Source organism: Ascidiella aspersa, chromosome 3 (assembly GCF_963924565.1).
Source record: "Ascidiella aspersa chromosome 3, kaAscAspe10.2, whole genome shotgun sequence".
Lineage (NCBI taxonomy): Eukaryota > Metazoa > Chordata > Ascidiacea > Phlebobranchia > Ascidiidae > Ascidiella > Ascidiella aspersa.
Genome location: NC_139449.1, coordinates 36,990,149 through 37,009,734, shown reverse-complemented (window position 1 = coordinate 37,009,734; position 19,586 = coordinate 36,990,149). Strand labels below are relative to the sequence as shown.

General features: G+C 36.7%; 1 protein-coding gene and 1 non-coding gene across 2 annotated transcripts; both read left to right on the top strand.

The window, feature by feature from the left end:
• Window positions 1-292: 292 nt before the first annotated feature.
• Window positions 293-19,242, top strand: LOC146162810 (3'-5' exoribonuclease HELZ2-like). Its single transcript, XM_083385306.1, has 22 exons — window positions 293-305; window positions 461-639; window positions 1,235-1,390; window positions 2,337-2,464; window positions 3,203-3,448; window positions 3,773-3,902; window positions 4,695-4,876; window positions 5,868-6,062; window positions 6,980-7,305; window positions 8,542-8,682; window positions 9,572-9,685; window positions 10,173-10,356; window positions 10,723-10,973; window positions 11,701-11,826; window positions 12,468-12,672; window positions 13,457-13,563; window positions 14,361-14,500; window positions 15,812-15,946; window positions 16,251-16,484; window positions 17,197-17,359; window positions 17,928-18,095; window positions 19,118-19,242. Exons 1-22 carry the CDS (start codon window positions 293-295, stop codon window positions 19,240-19,242), a joined length of 3,648 nt encoding a protein of 1,215 aa, XP_083241432.1.
• Window positions 12,879-12,954, top strand: Trnat-agu (transfer RNA threonine (anticodon AGU)). The gene has a single exon. It is a non-coding gene; the product is annotated as a tRNA-Thr (tRNA).
• Window positions 19,243-19,586: the final 344 nt, after the last annotated feature.

The window sequence follows — 19,586 nt, the reverse complement described above, 5'->3', positions numbered from 1 at the left end:
GAAGATGATGATGATGAACTTAATGAAATTACCCTGAAAACTCTTCCACAGCAAATGTGTAAGACTAAATAGAAGAACCTAAAAAATACTTTCAGCAATCATTTTTTTAATCCAATTAGTTATGTATATTTCAATTCGATATTTCTGGTAATTAATACTCCAGGACCGAAACCTTTAATTTAACACATAAATTTGATACTTAAACTTGAAATGTATTTAAATATTCTCGTCTTAATACTAAATGATGAAAAACTGTGTACTCCTCTTTTAATTTTTCTTGAACAAAAAGAATATGTTTCGTTCTCGTAAGGCAAAAAGTCAATTCTTTATCTCTTTTACCAGTGAAAAAAATAATATATCCACAGGTTTATACTTTCTATTGTAAGCGACATACTGCCACAATCTATACTCATTCCTATAGTAGAGTGCTTCACGTTTTACAACCTACCCTTCCGTACAGACCAAATATGGCGGTTCCTTTTGGTGGTGCGTCAGCGTCGCATTGGTGTCTCTATATACTCGTCGCAAACTGAGAGCAACAAGTTCCAGCATTTCTACGAAGAGGGATTGGCTCACATGATGATCGAAGAAGCGATGATCACTCTCGACGCATCAACCGCCATTTTCCTTAAGAACTCGGTTTGAAATATATTGTATAATATTTAAGCGTTAACAACGTTTTGTTTAAAAGTATAGATTGTAAAAATAAATTTAAAGTATAGCGCGCATTGATGGTCGATAGAGAACCAACATGATAGCTTGTTTTCAAAACTAGTTTTAGGTTAAACCTCAGCTTTACACATCTGCGTTTTGCTTCAAGCGATACATGTGCGGAATAAACTTACCTGTTTTTATAAACAGTCTTAACATTATAAGCTTTTGGCGGTAGGAACACGTGTTAGCAAAAAACTTTTCGCTGACATTTGACTAAAAAAACTGCATTTTACCCCAAAACAAGTTTCTCAAAAAAACGTTAAAAAAAAACGTTAACTTATTTTACTTCTGTTTGATTCAAACTTAAAGTTAAGCGACCCCTTTTTTCTCCTTTTCTTGAAGAACAACTTTTTCTTGAACTCACATTTTATTACGTAATAACTTTTTTATTAAAACATAAAGTTTCCTAATTGAACATTTTTCTTTCCTATAACTGTTAGATTTGCTAACAATGATAAATATCGCCACTAAAATATGCATAATTTATTTAATCGTATCACTCACTACTTTTCCTCTTCAGAAGAGCAACTTCCTTCTGAGATGCCAGGAGCAACCTCCAGAGGATGTTTGGAGGAACTGGATGCAGCGCTACTCCCGCCAGATCAGTCTCTCTCTACGCATGCAATCCTGCCTCCAACATCTCGGAGCTGAAGTCCAGGATAAAACGACAATCAAGGTTTTTTTGAATTATTTTTAGTTAACTTGTTTTCCCGCACTCACGATTGGATTTTATGCACTTGACATACTGATAGCTACCTTGGAATAAAATAATGTTGGGCCTAAAATGTCCAATTTAATACCAGGTCCTAAATGAATCAGTACTATTAAGCGACACTGCATGATACTATGCTTCTGTTGGTGTTGCTAATTAATGAATAGCCGTAAAGCAGTCGAGAATTATGCTTTTGAAATTCGGGTTACCAATCCGTAAAATGATTTTACTATTTTTAGCCATCCTGCAGTGCTAAAAGGTTAAGATTTACTGATTTACCAGGCTCTCTGGCTTAAACCTGCTTAGTGCGTTGATGTTTTTTAGAGATTCTTGACTAATTATCGGCGGTTTCTTTGTGATATAAATGATAAAAGTGCCAGGTGCTTAGCCAGCGCTTATCGCACTTTGCCTTAGCTGAAAATCGAACCCGGTTCTGAGGTTTAACGACATTAATTGCGTTTTGCAATCTGTGTTATATTTAGGCTACAGATTTGTTTGGAATTGAACTTGCTGAGGTTTGCGAATATTCTTTCTGAAACCCTGAAAGCGTTGTTTTTATCCAGTATTAAGGCTATTTATGTAAATTCGGTTACACAAGGGTATATTTATGTCCAAAATCAATCTAAAATAAGAATCGCCCTATAATGACACCAAGTGGTAAACAAATAGTATTTATCCAACTGCTTGGTGACGACAACAGCCCCTTTGGGGGCAATGTCCTGTTAAGCTTTTTTTATGTTTATCTTTCTGCCACTTAGATTAAGTCCTAGTTGTGATTTTGCTTTTATTAATACACGCATGCTGTTTTATACTATCGAAGCCCCAGATTACCAACCTTCCGATTTGACTAATATCGTTGACATTTCCTTATGACTTAACATCTTGTTTGATCTTGTTCTTTTTCCTTCAGAACTTGCCGATCCTCCCAGAGGTCCTCGGGGCGATCCAGGATGCTTTGAACCGAGAAGATGCGGAGTCACTTCTTCTCCTCCTCTCCTGCGACGATCTGCATCCGACTCTGATCCCTGCATCCAGCGGGTGAGTCGGTTCATATTGATGGAGACCCATTCAGGTTTTTATTCCCCCTTACAGGATAAAGCAAATCCATTTTCATGAGCTTAAAATCTCAAGATACACTAATCATATGTAAAACCAATTTCAGGCGTCTGATTTACCTTTAATTTATGGTACATAAAAATCCGACAATGAATGATCATGAAGTAGAACAGTGGTCACAATTTCCAGCGGTCATGGGTTCGAATCTCCACTTAGGGTCGAACGTCAATTTTAAATATTTTTTTATTTTAGCGAGCTTTCATTGAAGAGAAATATTTAATTAAAACTAATCCTTTATCTATTCTAACCAATTGATAGGCGCCTAATTTTTGCGCAAATTTTAATTACAAGCTGTTCGTATTTTCAGTTACATGAGAATCCAGCAGCGATCTAGTTTGAAGACTTGCCCTATAAACTTCAAACACAGTTCAAGTTTCACTAAATATTTTGAGGCGTTTGATTAATTTCCACGCAAGCTTAGAATCGCAACATTTCTACGTTTTCAGTTGCATGAGAATCCAGCAGCGAGCGAATATAAAGCCTTGCCCTACAAATTAACAATGAGTAACTACAAAGTACAACAGCGGTCGAAATTTCCCGAGGTCATAAGTTCGAATCTCCACTCGGGTCAAACGTCAATTTTTTTAATTTCAGCGAGTTTTTATTGAAGAGAAATTTATAAATATAACTATAACTAACTAAAACCTTCTGCATTTTTAGTTACATGAGAATACAGCAGCGAGCGACTCTCAAACCTTGCTCCCACAACTCGAACCGTCCTCTTGATTTCTCCCACTTCTCTTTGCGCATTCCACTCTACTCCTGGTGCTCCTCTCCCATCCGGAGGTACACTGACGTCATCGCACAAAGAGCCATCGTTGCTCGATGCAGAAGCGCGCGCGAGCAGGCCGATGTCGATGGTGACGTCATAGTGCTGGGCACGAGGGCGCAGAAAAATCTTACTGAGTGAGTGTTTGTGTTGTTTGTTTGGCGCTATTTATTATTTTCAGGGTTTTAAAGAACTTACTTATTTTATTCATATCCACTTCATACGCTAACTTTTAACACCAAAGTATTTACGAGTAATATAACAAAGAAAATGTACTTGACAACAAACAGTAAATTGTTATTTTTTTGGATTGTAAAAAATAACACACGTTTGTCATTTTTTCAACTTTCGTTAAAATAGATTATTAAGAGTAAGAAAAAGGATATGTGTAAGTGGTTTTATATTTTACACTGGATAGTTTACGTTGTAATAATTTGTAAAACTTTATTTCGACATTTTAGGTTATGCAAAGTGATATCACTTCGCCATAATGACGTGAAAGAATATGAGAGGGACTTGATGCAGTTCACCGTCGCCAAAGATTTCCAGCAGCAAGAAAACCGACTCTACATTCAAGCCGTTGTCACTGAGGTTTGCATTTTGTCAATATGAAGCTTAAGCTTACACTATAAGCGCTGCTTTCGCTTTCCAAGCGGTTTAATGTATCAACATCCAGCCCTTTTGGTGACAATACTGAGCTGTCCGATAGTAGCCGATCGGTACCGATACCCGATACCAGTTTTTTGGGTATCGGCACCTGTACGATATTAATTAGCACCGGTTCTTTATTACAATGCCTTTCTGAAAGTAAGCATGTCCTGTTTGGCCTTTACTTTAATTTAGTTGCGCAATAATGACTTTATTACGTTAACTCGTGTGCGATAAAGAACTGAAAGGCATTTGCTTTTTGTTGAGAAAAAAATGTTTTGTGCCTATGGAACTGCTAGGCCGGCTATACTTCCTAACTTTCTCCACTTGGTTTCGCCATACTTTCTTTCTTGCCTTAGTTTTGATATTCCTAATTAGTTCGAAAACTTGTCAATTTTTAAATACAGTTTGTCAACCGTGGCACCTAATTTGTAGTTCATTAGTTGGAAAAACGTTAACCACTTGATAATGAACTGCAAAGCAAACGTCGAGTAGATCGACATCATCTTGATTAAGACGTTTTTGATACGAGCTTGTATCATCTTCAGTTAATGTAACTGAGAAGTAATTCAAGACATTACTTATAAAAGGTGGGACGCAATTGTTATCATTCTGCGTTTCTATAGTCGGAGAATTATTTAACACTTTCAGGTGTTAAACAGGTACAGCAGTGTTGATAGTGTGTCACTGTTTGATTCCGCTTTGTGTCAATAATAAGTTTCTTAATTTTTAAAGATAACAGACAGAGAAATCGGGTTCCAATGCACTGGATACAAACGTCTCAAGAAGAACGTTTCTGTGATGAACTACTCAAGTCTTCAGAATAAAGTTGCAAAGTGGGAAAACGTTTTGGAGCGCGTCGATAATTTGAGGAACGACAAAATCTTGGAGACAAACCATCTGAAGTGGTTCATACGGTGGGTTTGGTGTTTTGTTTTAGAAGAATTCCGTTAAGATATCTTGCTTACGACTGTTATTTCGGCAACGTGTTGAAACCAACTGCATACTGAATCTGTTTTTTCATTTTTACATGCCACCATAATCTTAACATAACACTACAGATAAAATTTCGGAGACTAACCATCTTAAATCATTCAATACGGTGGGTTTTGTGTTTTATTTTCTCCTATATATTTTTTAAGGAGGAAATATCTGCACCACCACTATTTTTTAAATAACCCAGTTATAATCAAAGATATCTTGTTTAAGACGATATTTCGGCAACGTGTTAAACAAACCGCGTGCTCAATTTGGGTTTGTCTTTTTACTAACACAACAACCTTAAACATCACAGTAGACCCCGCAAATATAGGTTTGTTCGACACACATTTTATTCCGATAGCAATGCCCTTTAATTTTGGATAGATCCTGTCCGATCAAAAAAAACGTCACCGCAAGTGAAATTAGAAACTTGTTGTAGTTAAAATGTTCTTGTTAACCAGGTTATATCTAACAAAGCTAAGATGCCTTAGTTGTAATGTTTAATTTTTTATTTTCTGATAAGTTTATCTTAAAGAGGAAAACTACTCTAGTATCGTAGTGCACTACTACAGATGCCACCTGTAGTATCGGACAAATAACGATACCACCCTAGTATCGGACTAGTACCAATGCCACCCTAGTATTGTATCGGAACTAGTACCGATACCACCGAAGTATCGGACAAGTAGCGATACCACCCTAGTATCGGATAAGTCATGAAACTGCCCTAGTTTCGGACAAGTACCGATATTACTGTAGTATCGGACAAGTACCGATGCCACCCTAGTATCGGACAAGTACCATTACCATCCTAGTATCGGACAATTATCGATACTACAACCATTTATCCAGTATCGCCACCGATTTGATAACAGATGTCTCTGGTTGTAAGAGACCACTGAAAGATTACGAATCTTTTTTTTCAAGTTATTACAAGCTGCCTTCGAAATCTCAACATCTCAACACCAATCCACCGCAGCACCCACACTTTAACCGATCGATGCTGAACTCCAAACTTCTGCAAAACTTGGTCAGTGGCGTTGCTTTCCTTCTCGAATCGGGGGATCCCTGCAACATGCTCAGCGAGAAAACCAAAGCAGACGTTTCCCAACAGTTTAAGAGGTGGGAATTTTGTGTTTCACATTTGGTTTTCGGCGAATTCTCGACCAAAGCATCCTAATTTGCTGCGAATATTTGTAGAATTCTGCAAAAAAGTTCTCACACTGCTATGATTTAAGCTTTGCACACAAATTTATAAGAACAGTGGTTTTGGGTTTCTGCTGAATGTTTCTTGCTTTATATTCATTTGAGTGTTTTGATTCTGATCATGCTCTTATTGGAGTGGAGTGCTTATATTTTTTGAATTAAAAAGCAATGTCAAGGCCAAGCAGGCCGAATAGATCGACATCATCTTGAGTAAGCGAGTCGATACGAACTTGTAACATCATCAGTTAATGTGACTGAAGTATATTCAAACCACTTATAAATGGTTGAACGCAATGGTTTTAACATTCAGAGTTACATCCGCTTATAGTGTAGTTAAATATCTTTACATCTTAACAAACAGGTTTTGGTTTTTAAGTGTTATAACTGTTTAGCCTTAAATTATGTTTTTTAACAGCGATGTTTAACAATGATAAAAATAAATATAGAAGCTCTGTGTTGATTTAATTTCAACTTACTCCGTTCAAAAACTACTCAAGTATCAGATAGATTTGTGAATCAAAGATTTTGATGTTTGCCATCCTTAAAATTGTAATATGCTTTTAAACTATACAACATTATCCACGAACAGTATATCATCTTAAAAAAATGAATGTCAAAGACAAAAGTTGGAGTAGATCGACATTATCCTAAATAAAACGCTATAACACGAACTTGTATCATCTTATTTGTATCATTTTCTTATCATCTTTTAAACTTTACATTTGAAATTAACAAACGTGCCTTATATTAGTTTAAACCAGGACCGTCGCTCTTCTAACTGAGCTACGCTTTCCATCTTGTATTTCTCCTCGTTAATTTATTTCGTTGCTTAGGATCGTGAAAACGAAGAAGTCAATCGGGGGATGTCCCGGGCGTTTAGGCGCCGGCCCCTGCGATCGTGGAACCTGCTCCCTCAAGGACTCCCCCTGCAACGACCACTTGGCCTTCACCACCAAGAATGGGATCCGGCACGTGCGTGTGATTTCTATGGAATTGGAAGCGGGGGTTCCCCTGCTCATTCAGCTCGCTCCGAAGATCAAGAGGGGTCTGCTGACACCTAGTGTCCAGTTGTGGTGTCTTCGACCCGACTTTGACCTTTGCTTGACTCATCAGCGCGACCCAGTGGAGACTTTTGCTTCCGATGTTAGTCCGGCCGCCGGTGAGTTGGGGCTCGTGTGTTCGTACGTTTGTTTGTGTGTCTGTACGTTTGTGTGTCTGTATGTATGTTTGTGTGTCCGTATGTATGTTTTTTCTGTTTGTACGTTTGTGTGTCTGTCTGTATGTTTGTATGTCTATATGTTTGTGTGTCTGTCTGTGTGTCTCTTTGTATGTCTATATGTTTGTGTGTCTGTCTGTATGTTTGTGTGTCTGTCTGTCTGTATGTTTTTCTATCTGTATGTTTGTATGTGTGCCGGTATGTTTGTTTGTGTGTATGTATTTTTGTGTGTCTGTATGTATGTTTTTCTGTCTGTATGTTTGTTTGTGTGTCAGGATGTTTGTGTTTATGTCTGTATGTTTGTGTGTCTGTATGTTTGTATGTATGGATGTTTGTGTGTCTGTAGGTATGCGTGTCTGTATGTTTGTGTGTCTGTACTATGTTTGTGTGACTGTATGAATGCGTGTCTGTTTTTTTGTGTGTTTGTCTGTATGTTTGTATTATTTTTTATAGGATATGTAAGCTTTATTACGTTTAGTTGTTAATTAAACCTTGGCAACCTACTGCTGATTTTCGGGATACGGTTTTCGTCAAATGTCCAAATTGTTTGTGCGTTTATATTTATGTTTATATTTGTTTATGCTTCTGTCTGTCTGTATGTTTTTTACGTGTTTGTTTTCTGTATGTTCGTGTCTAAATAGCAGAAATTAATCTTTTTATCCAAAATATAAATTTTCAGAAAAAATCTCCCTTACTTGATAATTTTCACAACTAATGAAGCAAACTTAAATTCAGTTAAATTTAATTAAAAAAATGTCCGATCATAATTTGACCAACTTTGGCCCGATGCTGGTTAATTTCTGTGCGAGGGAGAAATCGTTCACTGACAAAATATACATTCAAAGACCTGTTTTAATAGTTTGTGTATAAATATAACGCATTTGCTTGTCGGTTTGCCGAAATCGTTTAATGTTTTCAAAAAGTAAACGTTATGTTTTATAATTTTATAACAATAAAGTACTTTTAGAACACTATATACGGATCTGTTCATAAGTTTAATGGTGAAAATAACTGCCCAAATAGACGTTAAAAGCGACATGCTTGGCCGTTATTTTCACCATTAAAGTACTTTTATTTGTTTAACTTATTTTAAAATATTTAAAAATAAAATTCCTGCCATTGATTTCTACAAACTGTTAGACGTGAGCTTTATCGAGAATCTAAATTTTTATGTTTCAGTCCGGAACCAGTATGAGTCGGTGGAAAAGTACGCTAGAAGCTGGTTACCTGTGCTTCGACTGGATGGAGTCTTCAATGCTGTACGAGATGGCAGCTCAATCACATTTGCCGGCGTTCCAATCCACTGGGAGGAAAACCAAGGTTGGGAAACATGACAAACTTGTTTACATTAAGCAATACGAAATTTATCATTTAAGATATAAACACATATGTGTTTAACAACTGAGATCTAACCCTTCGAAGTTGCTTTTTGACCAACGATTACGGCTTACGTATAATTAGTACACTGAAAAGCCATTGCAGACTCACCGAATGCTTAATAATTATATGAATCAATATTCGCACAGAAGTTTGTTTAACCAGCGTTTCGTTTCTTTGGATACTACTTGGATTTTGTTTTATTGCTCAAAACGTTCCCGAGAGTTTCATGGTTGAAACAAACAAACACTCGATAAAATAAAGACTTAACTAGGAAGAAAACAGATCAACATTTTTCACGTGAAATATGTGGTAGTGCTTTGTTTTTTTGGAAGGGTTCACGAAAGTGACTTTAGCTTTGTGAAAAAATGCATTTCTAATTTCGTCGAATTATAAAAAAAACGAAGAGCCAAAAATTCATTTAAAAAACACCAAAATTTGTAGGTTGTATGGCCCACAAGTTCATTGTTGCACAGAATTCTCGTGAAAAGTTGTTGTAGAGCACTAAAGCAGTGCGTTCTTTGTAAGTTTTTAGTCCACAAGGATCCCTGGCTTCGTTGTTACACCTACCGATCAAGTATTTCTTTCAATTTTCATTCCAATCACCAACCCACTGTGACAGATACCTATTTACCTAATTGCCCTTTCACTTTTAAAATCATGAATGTTTGGCAAAAAAGTTTGGTAAAACTTTAATTTGATGGTTTGTCTATTTTAATATTGTGTCCGATTTTCCCAATTTTTGGTGTCAACAGCCATAAAAAATGGCGAAATAACTTTTCAAGATTAAACGTTTGAAAATTTTAATTGATAAATTTCTTTCTTGTTTCAGAGATGAAAACAGGTTGGTTCGAGTTGGAAAAGATTTTCTGCAATCGAAGAATTCTTCACATTCATCGAGATGGATTTCTCTGCATCAGGATTAAGAATGTTGAAAACTGCGAAGGTAAAATACACATTTGAAATACATTGTTTTAACACCTTGTGGATTTAAAAAGCTGATCAATATACGTTTAAGATTTACTATGCAAGTAAAGCAATAGTTCATTGTTTATTTATATGACCTTTGTAATGAAATAGTTGATATCGGTTAGGACAGCTGGTCCGACAGAAAAACATTACAAAATTCATACAACCCACTTTAAAGATGGCCGATTCCTAAGTTTTATTTCATTACTGGCACCCAACGATCGGACAAAATGTACCTCTGTTCGGTTACAATGCACTTATTCCTTTGATCAAATAAGCAACTTTGTTTGCTAATCGTCAATAAATTTAGTTTCCTTCTTTTTTTACTGTATACACTTCATTCGAGTTGGGTCTTAGATCGGAGCCGGTAAAATGCCAGTTGAGTACCAATGACGATACCATTTATAAATATCGGTTATCGGCTCCGATCCTAGAGTATCTAACAACCAAGTGTTTGTTTGTAGGAAATCTCTACAGTTTTGTGTGTCATGCTCTGGTCGTTCAAATCGACGCTACGAAATCGAAAACCATCAAAGTCCGCTTTGTCTCCTGTCCAACAGTTCTGCCCGATTCCTCAACTAAAAGTCCCGCTCTTAAGGATGGGAGCCTTGCCACTGTAGAATATGTGGAGTTATTGGTTCCACACAGGTATACAGTGACTTCTTAAGTTTTATTACTCAGACGTTAAAATGAATTAATGTTCAGTTTTATCGATGCACTAAAACTTTTAAAAAATAATTTAATTTCTATTTTCATGCAAAATAAATACGATTAAGCAATAATATATACAGAGGTTTTTAAGGTCTTAACTTCTTTACCGGTTTCTTCAAAACTTGTATTCTAAAAGCTGCGAAACTTTATTCTTTATTTGGTTAAACGATCATAAAGTGTTTATGTTTTTCTAAATTCTTTACTATTCCCAAAGCTTTTAAAATTTGAAATTACTTGTGACAGGATAAATTATTAAATGTTGTGGTTTTAATTTTTGTCACATTTTCATCTTTTCCTTCACAGGAGAATGGCTTCTGCTCTTCAGACTCTCAATTCAAAATCGGCCGAGCATAGTGACGTCATAAGGATGCTTTGTCTCAACCGGGTAATCCCCGAACCGATTTTGCATTCGATCGACGAAGAACGCTTCAATGATTTGTCACGCTCCGTTGGTCAGCAGGTCTGGGGCTTTAAAACGCCCTTGAACCAAGGTCAAATAAGACACGTGCTACTTGCGCTGAGGAATAAACTCACACTGATTCAAGGGCCGCCAGGTAATTTAATTGTTTTTATTCCAAAGGGGAATAATTTGTTTTACTAATGAAATCTTTTTTAACCAACCGTTTCTTCTTTTGCAGTATTTGATGTAGGCCTAATCTTATGTTTTTTCTGAGACTGTAATCGAGTCTTAATGACGCATTTCAACATCCATCGAACACTTTGTGCACACACCATTGCTAAGCAAGATGTGTATTTTTTCGGACCGTTTTAAGGAAGGGCATCAACCCAAACATGTAAAATCTCAAATTAACGTGCTTCGCCATAATAAAAATAATAAATAAGGTCGGGATTACTTGAATATTTGCGCATGAGTTCACTCTCGAAGAGCGGGTATTTATAAGTTAAGTTGTTTTATGACGTCACGATATGACGTAACTAATGACGTCACCCCTTTAATTTGAGAGATTTTGCTGCCCGTCTTTATTTTTAAAGTGACAATGCGGCCCATTTTGCTAAAAGGTTGGACATCCCTGGTTTAAAAAGTATCAGACATCCCTGCTAACATTTGTTAAAAAAGTAATAACATCCACATGTTTTGTGGTCAACTGACTGTTGTATGTCGTTGCCACCTTCCTTCTCATTTAAAAAGCTAATTCAGACTGATAGAATTTGTTGAATCATCAGCCAAAACGTTTTACTATTGCTGTACAATGCACAGGAATATGCTAATCCATTTGAAACGTTATCCCTGTCCTAAATATGCTAACTTTATTTTTCCAGGCACCGGAAAGTCGTTCATGGGCGCCTACCTGGTCTACTACTTCCAACAGTTGAACAAACTGAAAGGAAACGACAAGTACATCTTGTACTGTGGTCCTTCCAACAAGTCGGTTGACGTTGTGGCAGGTTTGTTTGTTGCTAGTTTCACCAATCAATTATATTTCTTCTGTCTGTTGCATTCCTGCGTTAACATTTTGGGCATGCAAATAAGTCTTTCTGGTAAAGTTTGTTTGACGTTTTAATTTCCAAATGGCTTGCTACATCATCGGCTTATGTTCAGTAATTCAAGTTAGTTTGTTAGCAGTTGGGAAACGTTGCATGCTTAAAACTAGGTTAAATACTTAAGCTGTAAAACGTTGAGAAATGTTCTGCAAAAATTTAGGGAATGTTTCGGGTACTTTCTTTATTAATTGTTGGATGGGAGATAATGATACTTCGACTTTTATTCCCATACATATTGGGCGAAAGCTACAACTTTTCGATATGTTACCTATTGTGTCTTAAGGAACATCAAATGAGCAAAATAGTTATATTTATAACGCGTTTATTAAATGGGTACAAGGTTATCTGTGTTATTTTTGCCGTTTCGTTAAATTCACTTGTTTACATTCTATTTTGTAACGAAATTGACGTTTCGGTAGAAAATGTCTAAAATATATAAATTTTGTGCCTTGTTGGCACTGGTACCACATTAGTATCGGGCATCGATGCGATATTACTCGAATATCGAGGTTCCGATCCGATATTATCGTACAATTTCACCCCAGAGTATCTTCTACACACCGGTCTTCGCGTTCTGCGAGTGTACGGTGAACTGATGGAGGAATTGTCTTATGGGAACCCACTCAAACCCACGGTTAGGCCGAAACAACAAGAGCACCCTTCCTCCTCACTTCACGCTATAACACTGCACGAAAGAATAAGAATGAAGTCGAATCGTTTCTCAAAACAGATCAGGGATTTCGACAACAAGTAGGTTCACAATTTAGCTATTATTCTTTAACCTTGCGAGATCCATGCACATGCACATGCGTGTACCAAGTTTGCAATGATGCTATGGTAGTTTCGACTTGCTCCCCTCTGAGGCCGTGAGTTCGAACCTTACCACAGGCAAGTTTTACGAACAGGATGCAGCAGGCAACGGTGCTATGGTTGTTTCTCGACTTGTTCCCCTCTGAGCCTGTGTGTAGCTCAGTTGTTAGAGCGACGGTCCTAGTATGACCGAGGTCGTGAGTTCGAACCTCACCACAGGCAAGTTTTACGAACAGGGTGCAGCAGGCAACGGTGTTATGTTCGTTTCTCGACTGGACTCACCTGAGCCTGTGTAGCTTACTTGGTAATACGACGGTCCCAGTATGACCGAGGTCGTGAGTTCGAACCTCATCGCAGGTTATCTATCTTGGCCTTGCATGACAATCCATAATTGATCAACTGATTCGGTTAACCATCCTGAAGACCCTGGTGTGGATTTGTCATCCTTAGATTTTGACAAAAAAACTTTTTAATCCTGCTTATTTTACAAAGAAAAGTTTTTTATTCCTCCTGTTTGAAAGAGAAAGATTCCTAAATTTATTTAGTTAAAAAAGACCTTGTATTCGAATGGAAATTTTTAATATTATTTGATGGTGGGACTTTTTCTGCTGCTTTTTACCATTATTTTCTACGACTTTTTTAGTTGAAAATTTTAAAATCAGCAAAAATAAAAAGTTAGAAAAGCATTGCTTTAAATGTTCGTTATATTATGAATATATTGAAGGTTCGAAGACAAGAAGGCAGCTGTGAGCTACGAGGAATACTTAGAATATAAGTCGATCGAACTTGCGTGTCATGACGTCATTATTTGCACTTGCACCTCCGCAGCAAGTAAGTGTGGTATGCGGACATAGAAAATATATATAGTTCGCACATAATTTATAAAAACAAAAAGGTACACAAAATTAAAAAAACATTTAACTCTACAGTTTTACAGTTCAGTGCACATTTGGCTTTAGCGTGAATTGTTTATTAACCGTGTTGAATATTAATAGAGTTTGGCAAATCCTCTGCAAGTGATTTTTAACACATCTAGATTTACTTTACCAATCATAAAGTTATTTTAATAGCTGATTACTAAAAAAAGGTGTTTTATCATGACATAATTAGTAATTTTGTTTTAGCTTTCAAACTAAAACGCCAGTTATTTTGTTTGAACGTTTGTGCAAGCTGTCGAGTCTTCTTTTAAAACAGATATTTGCCAATTTATTTTAGATATGCTATAATTTTGGTTCACTCTGCCTTGTTGCAATTTAACTATTCTGATAAAATGACCTTAAAGGAGAAATCTTAATAATGAGGAGTAGAACTACTCATCTTGCTTATATTTGAAATTAACAGGATTGCCAACTGTCGATTCACTTTGCTTAGCGAGTGAAGAATCAGTTCAGGACAATTGTTTTTTCCATTCTTAATTTACGTCTGGAAATATGCATTTAATTCGCATCTGCTGGTGTTCATAGAGTGATCTGAACGTACTCGATTTCTATATCGGAAAATGAACAGAATCACAGCCTTAGTAATAAGGAAACTAGTGTAGGATTAAACAGCTGAAGATCTTTGCTCGAATCTTAATATGTCCATTAAACACCAGTATTGATGTACTTTTTTGCTCAATTGTTTTTCAGTGAAACTGCTGCAACCCAACCCCAAATCGGAGATCCGGCGATTAGGGAAGATGTCTTTCTCGCATTGCATCATCGATGAGGCGGGTATGTGCAGTGAACCGGAAACTTTGACCCCGGCGATTTCCGTGAACCCTGAACAGGTTTGACCTTTGTTAACCTTTTTTCAATTAAAGGTCACTGAGCACATGGTACTTGACATTGTAGTTGTGTCTTTACGGGTGCAATATGGCAAAAAGGTTAAAGATCACTTGTCTAAACTTGCGAAAACAATCATGAGGATATTTAGAGCAGGGGTTCTTAAACTTTTTTTTACCACGGACCCATAAATTTTATTACTTCGTGTGCACCACGGTAGGCAAAAAAACATTTCAAAAATGGTAGGAGCTCGCAATGTTAGTTACTCTTTTTTATTTTGCGACGATGTTAACTTACACTGACGGTGCTTTCTGTTTGATAATGTAAGTAAGTGTTTTATGGCTTGAGGTCAAAGGTCACATGGTGCCTTAAAATTGAAGTTGTCCTTACTTCAGTTGGTGCAAATTTCTTATCGAGGTAGGAGCTTGCCTTGTTAGTTACTTGTAAGTGTGGCAATGATGTGTAAGATGTTATAACTTGCTCTGATGCTGTTATAACATAAGTGTCTTGTATGTTTTTCTATTCTTTTTCATTTGAATAAGATATCCACTCGGCCATAAGTAATTATAAATTATTTTACTGATAAAGACTTGAGTATCGGATCCATTCGTAATCGACCTCGTTAGATGTTTAGCCGTAAGGACCTTAAGGGTTCTAAGAAAATCAAGGCTCCGGCATAAAAAAGGTTTTTTCAATCTTTGTAAACACGGACCCCTTAAAAACATTATGAAGCTTACAGACTCTGAACAATAATTTTGCAAAACGACTCTTACATTTAAGAATACTAGCTAAGCTTAAATACAATAGTGCTGTCGAATGAGAATAGAAAACACTACAAGTTACATTAAAAAGCTGTTGCTTTATATAAAAGTAAATCCCAGTGATTTTGTGAACAGCCCATGGACAACTGGTGAGGAACCAATGGTCTATCTGTGTGTTTTCAAAGACTTTCATCTTCTTATTTTGTTTGAAAAGTTTGCAGAATAAACTCATAGTACCTATAAAGGGAAGATACACACACTTGTATGTTTAACAGCTGTGATCTAGCCCTTTTGAAACTGCTTTTTGACCAACGATTACGGCTTACGTATTAACAGTACACCGAAATCCACCGCAGACTCACCGAATATGTCGATCCTACTTGCGTCATCGATTAACAGATTGGTTAGTCTGCGATGACTTTCAGCGTACTTTAAAAAAAAAACTATCCGGGTTGGTAAATATTATTCTGCAAGTAATTTTGCTTAACAGTCAAGACAACTTTACTTGAGCCCATTCGACCAACATCTTTCATAAACCTCTGTTATATGTTCCAGTTGGTTCTGATCGGCGACCACATGCAACTCCAGCCTGTGATCCAATGCAAGAGATCGCGGGAGCTTGGTCTTGATGTTTCTATGTTCGAGAGATTGAAGCAACACGCTGGAATGCTCACAAACCAATACAGGATGGTAAGCTTGCCAGGAATCAGTTTGTCAAGGTCATAAGCATTTGTGCATTGTGCCTCATGTACATTTCTACAGTTTAACCAAATCCGGTTTGTTTAAGCAATACAGAGTCATAAGCGAAGCCAAGCGAAGTCCAGAATCAACCTTTAAAGGCCCTAAGTCTCTGTGCTTTGTGCCTCATGTACATTTGCACAATTTAACCAAATTCAGTAAGTAGTGTATAAATGCAAAAAACTTGATTCGCACTCAAAACGTTACTCAAACACTGCTGTGATTGACAAGGATAACAGATTAATCTTATTTGCAGAACCCAACTATCTGTGACTTTCCATCGCGAATGTTCTACATCGGAAATCTTACAACAGACCCTTCAGTTTTGCAGCGGGAACGTATAACACCAGGGGTGGTTAACTACCCTCGTTCCGCACGTCCCAATAGCGCCATATTCGCCCACATCGAGTCAGAAGAAGATTCAAGCTCAAATAAACTGGAAAACGCTGATGAAAACTCGAAGTTCAACCGAGAGCAAGCACGTGCCAGTGTAGGTGTTAAAGTAGTGCTTCTCATTTGTTATCGGATATCGGCCTGTTTCGTCACAATAGCTTGGTTGTCAAAAAATATTATAACTCTTTCGGACCTACAATTTTGGTTATTTTATTGAATAACGCATAAATCAATTTATTACACTTTTCTGCATATCAAAAGCACCTGTGATTGTAAAAGACGTGCCTGTTTTGCATAACAATCGTTTGCGTTAATTTTTTTAACTTATTTTGCCACAACCCCGTACTATAGGCCCTAAACTAAATTCTAATGGATTTCTATTTTTTGTTAATCTAAATTAAACTATGTTTGTACAGTTCTGATATGTCATAACTCTTGATGAACGTTTGCCGTTGGGTGATATCAACGTTTTAGTTAGTTGTCCAGAATATGTTCAATTTTTTCTCTAAATTCGACGGAAAAATAAATGCTTTTTAAATGAACACATGCACACACAAATATGCACACAAACGGTCCCGGCTTGACCGGAGGTCGTGAGTTCGAACCTCACTGCAGGCTTGTTGTTTTTCTATCCTGTCCTGCTTGCATCATAGATCAACAGACTCGGTGAGTCTGCGATGGCTTTCGGTGTACTTTTTAAATGATTAACAAATTTCTGTAAAAAACATGATTAATAGTACTCCTGTGTTTGCTAACTAGTGCACACCAGGTGGCGACATTGGGCTAACCGATTAATATTTTTTCAAAAGGTCAAAATCCTGTTTTGGCTGCATGCCAACAAGGGGATTCCCCTTGATCGCATCATGATCCTTTCTCCTTACAAGGCTCAATGCAACGAGGTTAAAAACATTATAAACAAGGAGAAACCGCAGTTGGTTAAAGTTCACGTTGGAACGGTCACCAACAGCCAAGGTATTTGCACAGCTTTAACAAAACTAAAATAATAAGCTGTACAATTTCTACCGATTAACCTTTCTGTTGTAATCTTGATCAGAGCAGTGAAGAAATAGGCAATATAACAAAACCAACCACGGTTTAAGTAGCAAAGATATCAATTAGCATAGCAGCACAATAGCACTGTAATCAATCAGCAATCAGCACAAGAATGCGAATAACGTAATTACACCGCAGGGTGCGAAATGACTACAGTACATGCCTCAAAATGCGTAATACACTTTCAATGAATATATATTGTTGCTGCCAGGTAGTGTGAATCGCTTATAAAATTGTTCTTTCGGCAAATAGTTTTTCTATATTGTTTTATATACTCTGCATAGATAATATAATTTTCTACCAGTTGCAAGTTCATTGCTCTGATAAAAATTTTCTGTATAGTTTGTTAAAACGTCGGTACATTCCGAAAAAACAATTTTATAATCCATTGGTCTTTCGTTTTGACCAGTTCAGCTAGTGTTTATATAGGCCTTACAATTTTAAACGTTAATTTCCCATAGCGACAATTGATTTTTCTAATTTGTAGGAAGCGAAAGGGATTACGTCATACTTTCCACTGTGAGGTCACAACCGGAAGATTCGATCGAGGAGAACCCGAATATCCACTGGAGGCGCCGTTACCTGGGATTCATCGTTGATTCCCACCAAGTTAATGTGGCCATTACAAGGGCAAAATCTGGTCTGATTATTATTGGTAAGCTAAAAGTTTTTCTATAACGGTGTTTCTTAACCTTTTCTCGTGACGCCTCAAATACTAGGCTTAAGTATAATAGTTTTGGCCCTTTTTTTCACCTAATTTTTGTGAGTTTTAAGTGCACACATTGTGAAGAATAGCATAAAAACAATTTCAATTCAATTAATATGAGCCATGTCCTCGTATTGTTCAGTTATCCCAAATTTTGCAAATATATTGCTCAGAACTAACCTCAGTAAATAATCTAAGCATGTAAACTACTGCAGTCGACGACCCAACCAAATCAAACAAGACCCAATTTTTTTTTTTTGGTCGGAATCCATGGGTTTGAAAATTACTGCTCTATAATAATTAATATGCTGCTAGTCACAAAGAGACAAGCAAGCTATTGTGACCAAACGGGCGATACCCGATAACAAATGGTAGTATTGGTACCCGCCTGATACAGCTTCGGTGCTTGTTTTTCGATACGACGTCACAAATCATAAAGGGTTGTCTGAAACAAGTAACCTTTGAAATGAAACCTGGGGTTATCGTTCCATGTCAACCACATATGTGCAACTGAAATCCTAGTTTAAACACAATCAGGGAGTTGGCGGCTTGTTTAAAAGGGTCGTGTCCTGGTGAAAAGAACATGTTTTACCGGCACGGCAGATCTGTAGGTTGTTTTACCGACCGTTCCAGCTTACTTTTACCACTTGTTTAAAGTGTAATATGTCCGGAAGTTATGCCCCTACTTACGTTTCACACAATAGTTAAGAAATTCTAAAATAATTAAAATTTAAAACTTGACCTTTATTTTCTTTAGGTTTAAACGTTCAGCCGCTTTATAAAAAAATCTAAATATTTATACGCCTATCAGTTTGGTATCGGATCGGCACCGATATCACCCAAGTATCGGACGAGTACCGATACTACCTTTAGCATCGAGTTTCGAATAATATCGGACATTCCTAGTCATGTAAACATTTAGTTAAACTCTGAAAATAATGCAGTCCTAAGTATGCGTGTTGTTGTTCCAGGCAACAAGCACCTCTTGAGCAAAGACAAGACCACCTGGTTTCATCTGTTGAACAGTTATGAGGAAAGAGGAAGTGTGTTTGACTTCAAAGATGCAAATTCTCCCTGGTATAACTCCCGTCACTAAAGCTATTTTTTTCAGCTCAAGAAACCTTTAATACTTACTTAAAAATACCAATAACCTAAAAACAACCTTATAAACGTATTTATGTTCTAACTTGTGCATGTGTTTGAAAAAAATATAACGACTTTTCTTTCTTAGAAAACATTCCTTATAAACGCCTTACTTTGCAAAAAATATGTTGGTTTGCAATTTTAAACCTGTTTGTTAAATAAAATGTAACTACTTGTTCACCAAAATAACATTCCTTACAAACTTGTTAACTACCTTCAAGCAAAACTGTTTGTTTTAATTTTTTTTTTGTTCCCTAAACTCTTGCAATACCTGTTTACATACAAAATCACATTGTT

Bases quoted from the DNA above. Each gene is read 5' to 3' on its own strand.
- LOC146162810 (XM_083385306.1), top strand. The intron at 2,465-3,202 runs GTGAGTCGGTTC...CTGCATTTTTAG, and splicing joins CTGATCCCTGCATCCAGCGG to TTACATGAGAATACAGCAGC. The intron at 15,947-16,250 runs GTAAGCTTGCCA...TCTTATTTGCAG, and splicing joins TCACAAACCAATACAGGATG to AACCCAACTATCTGTGACTT.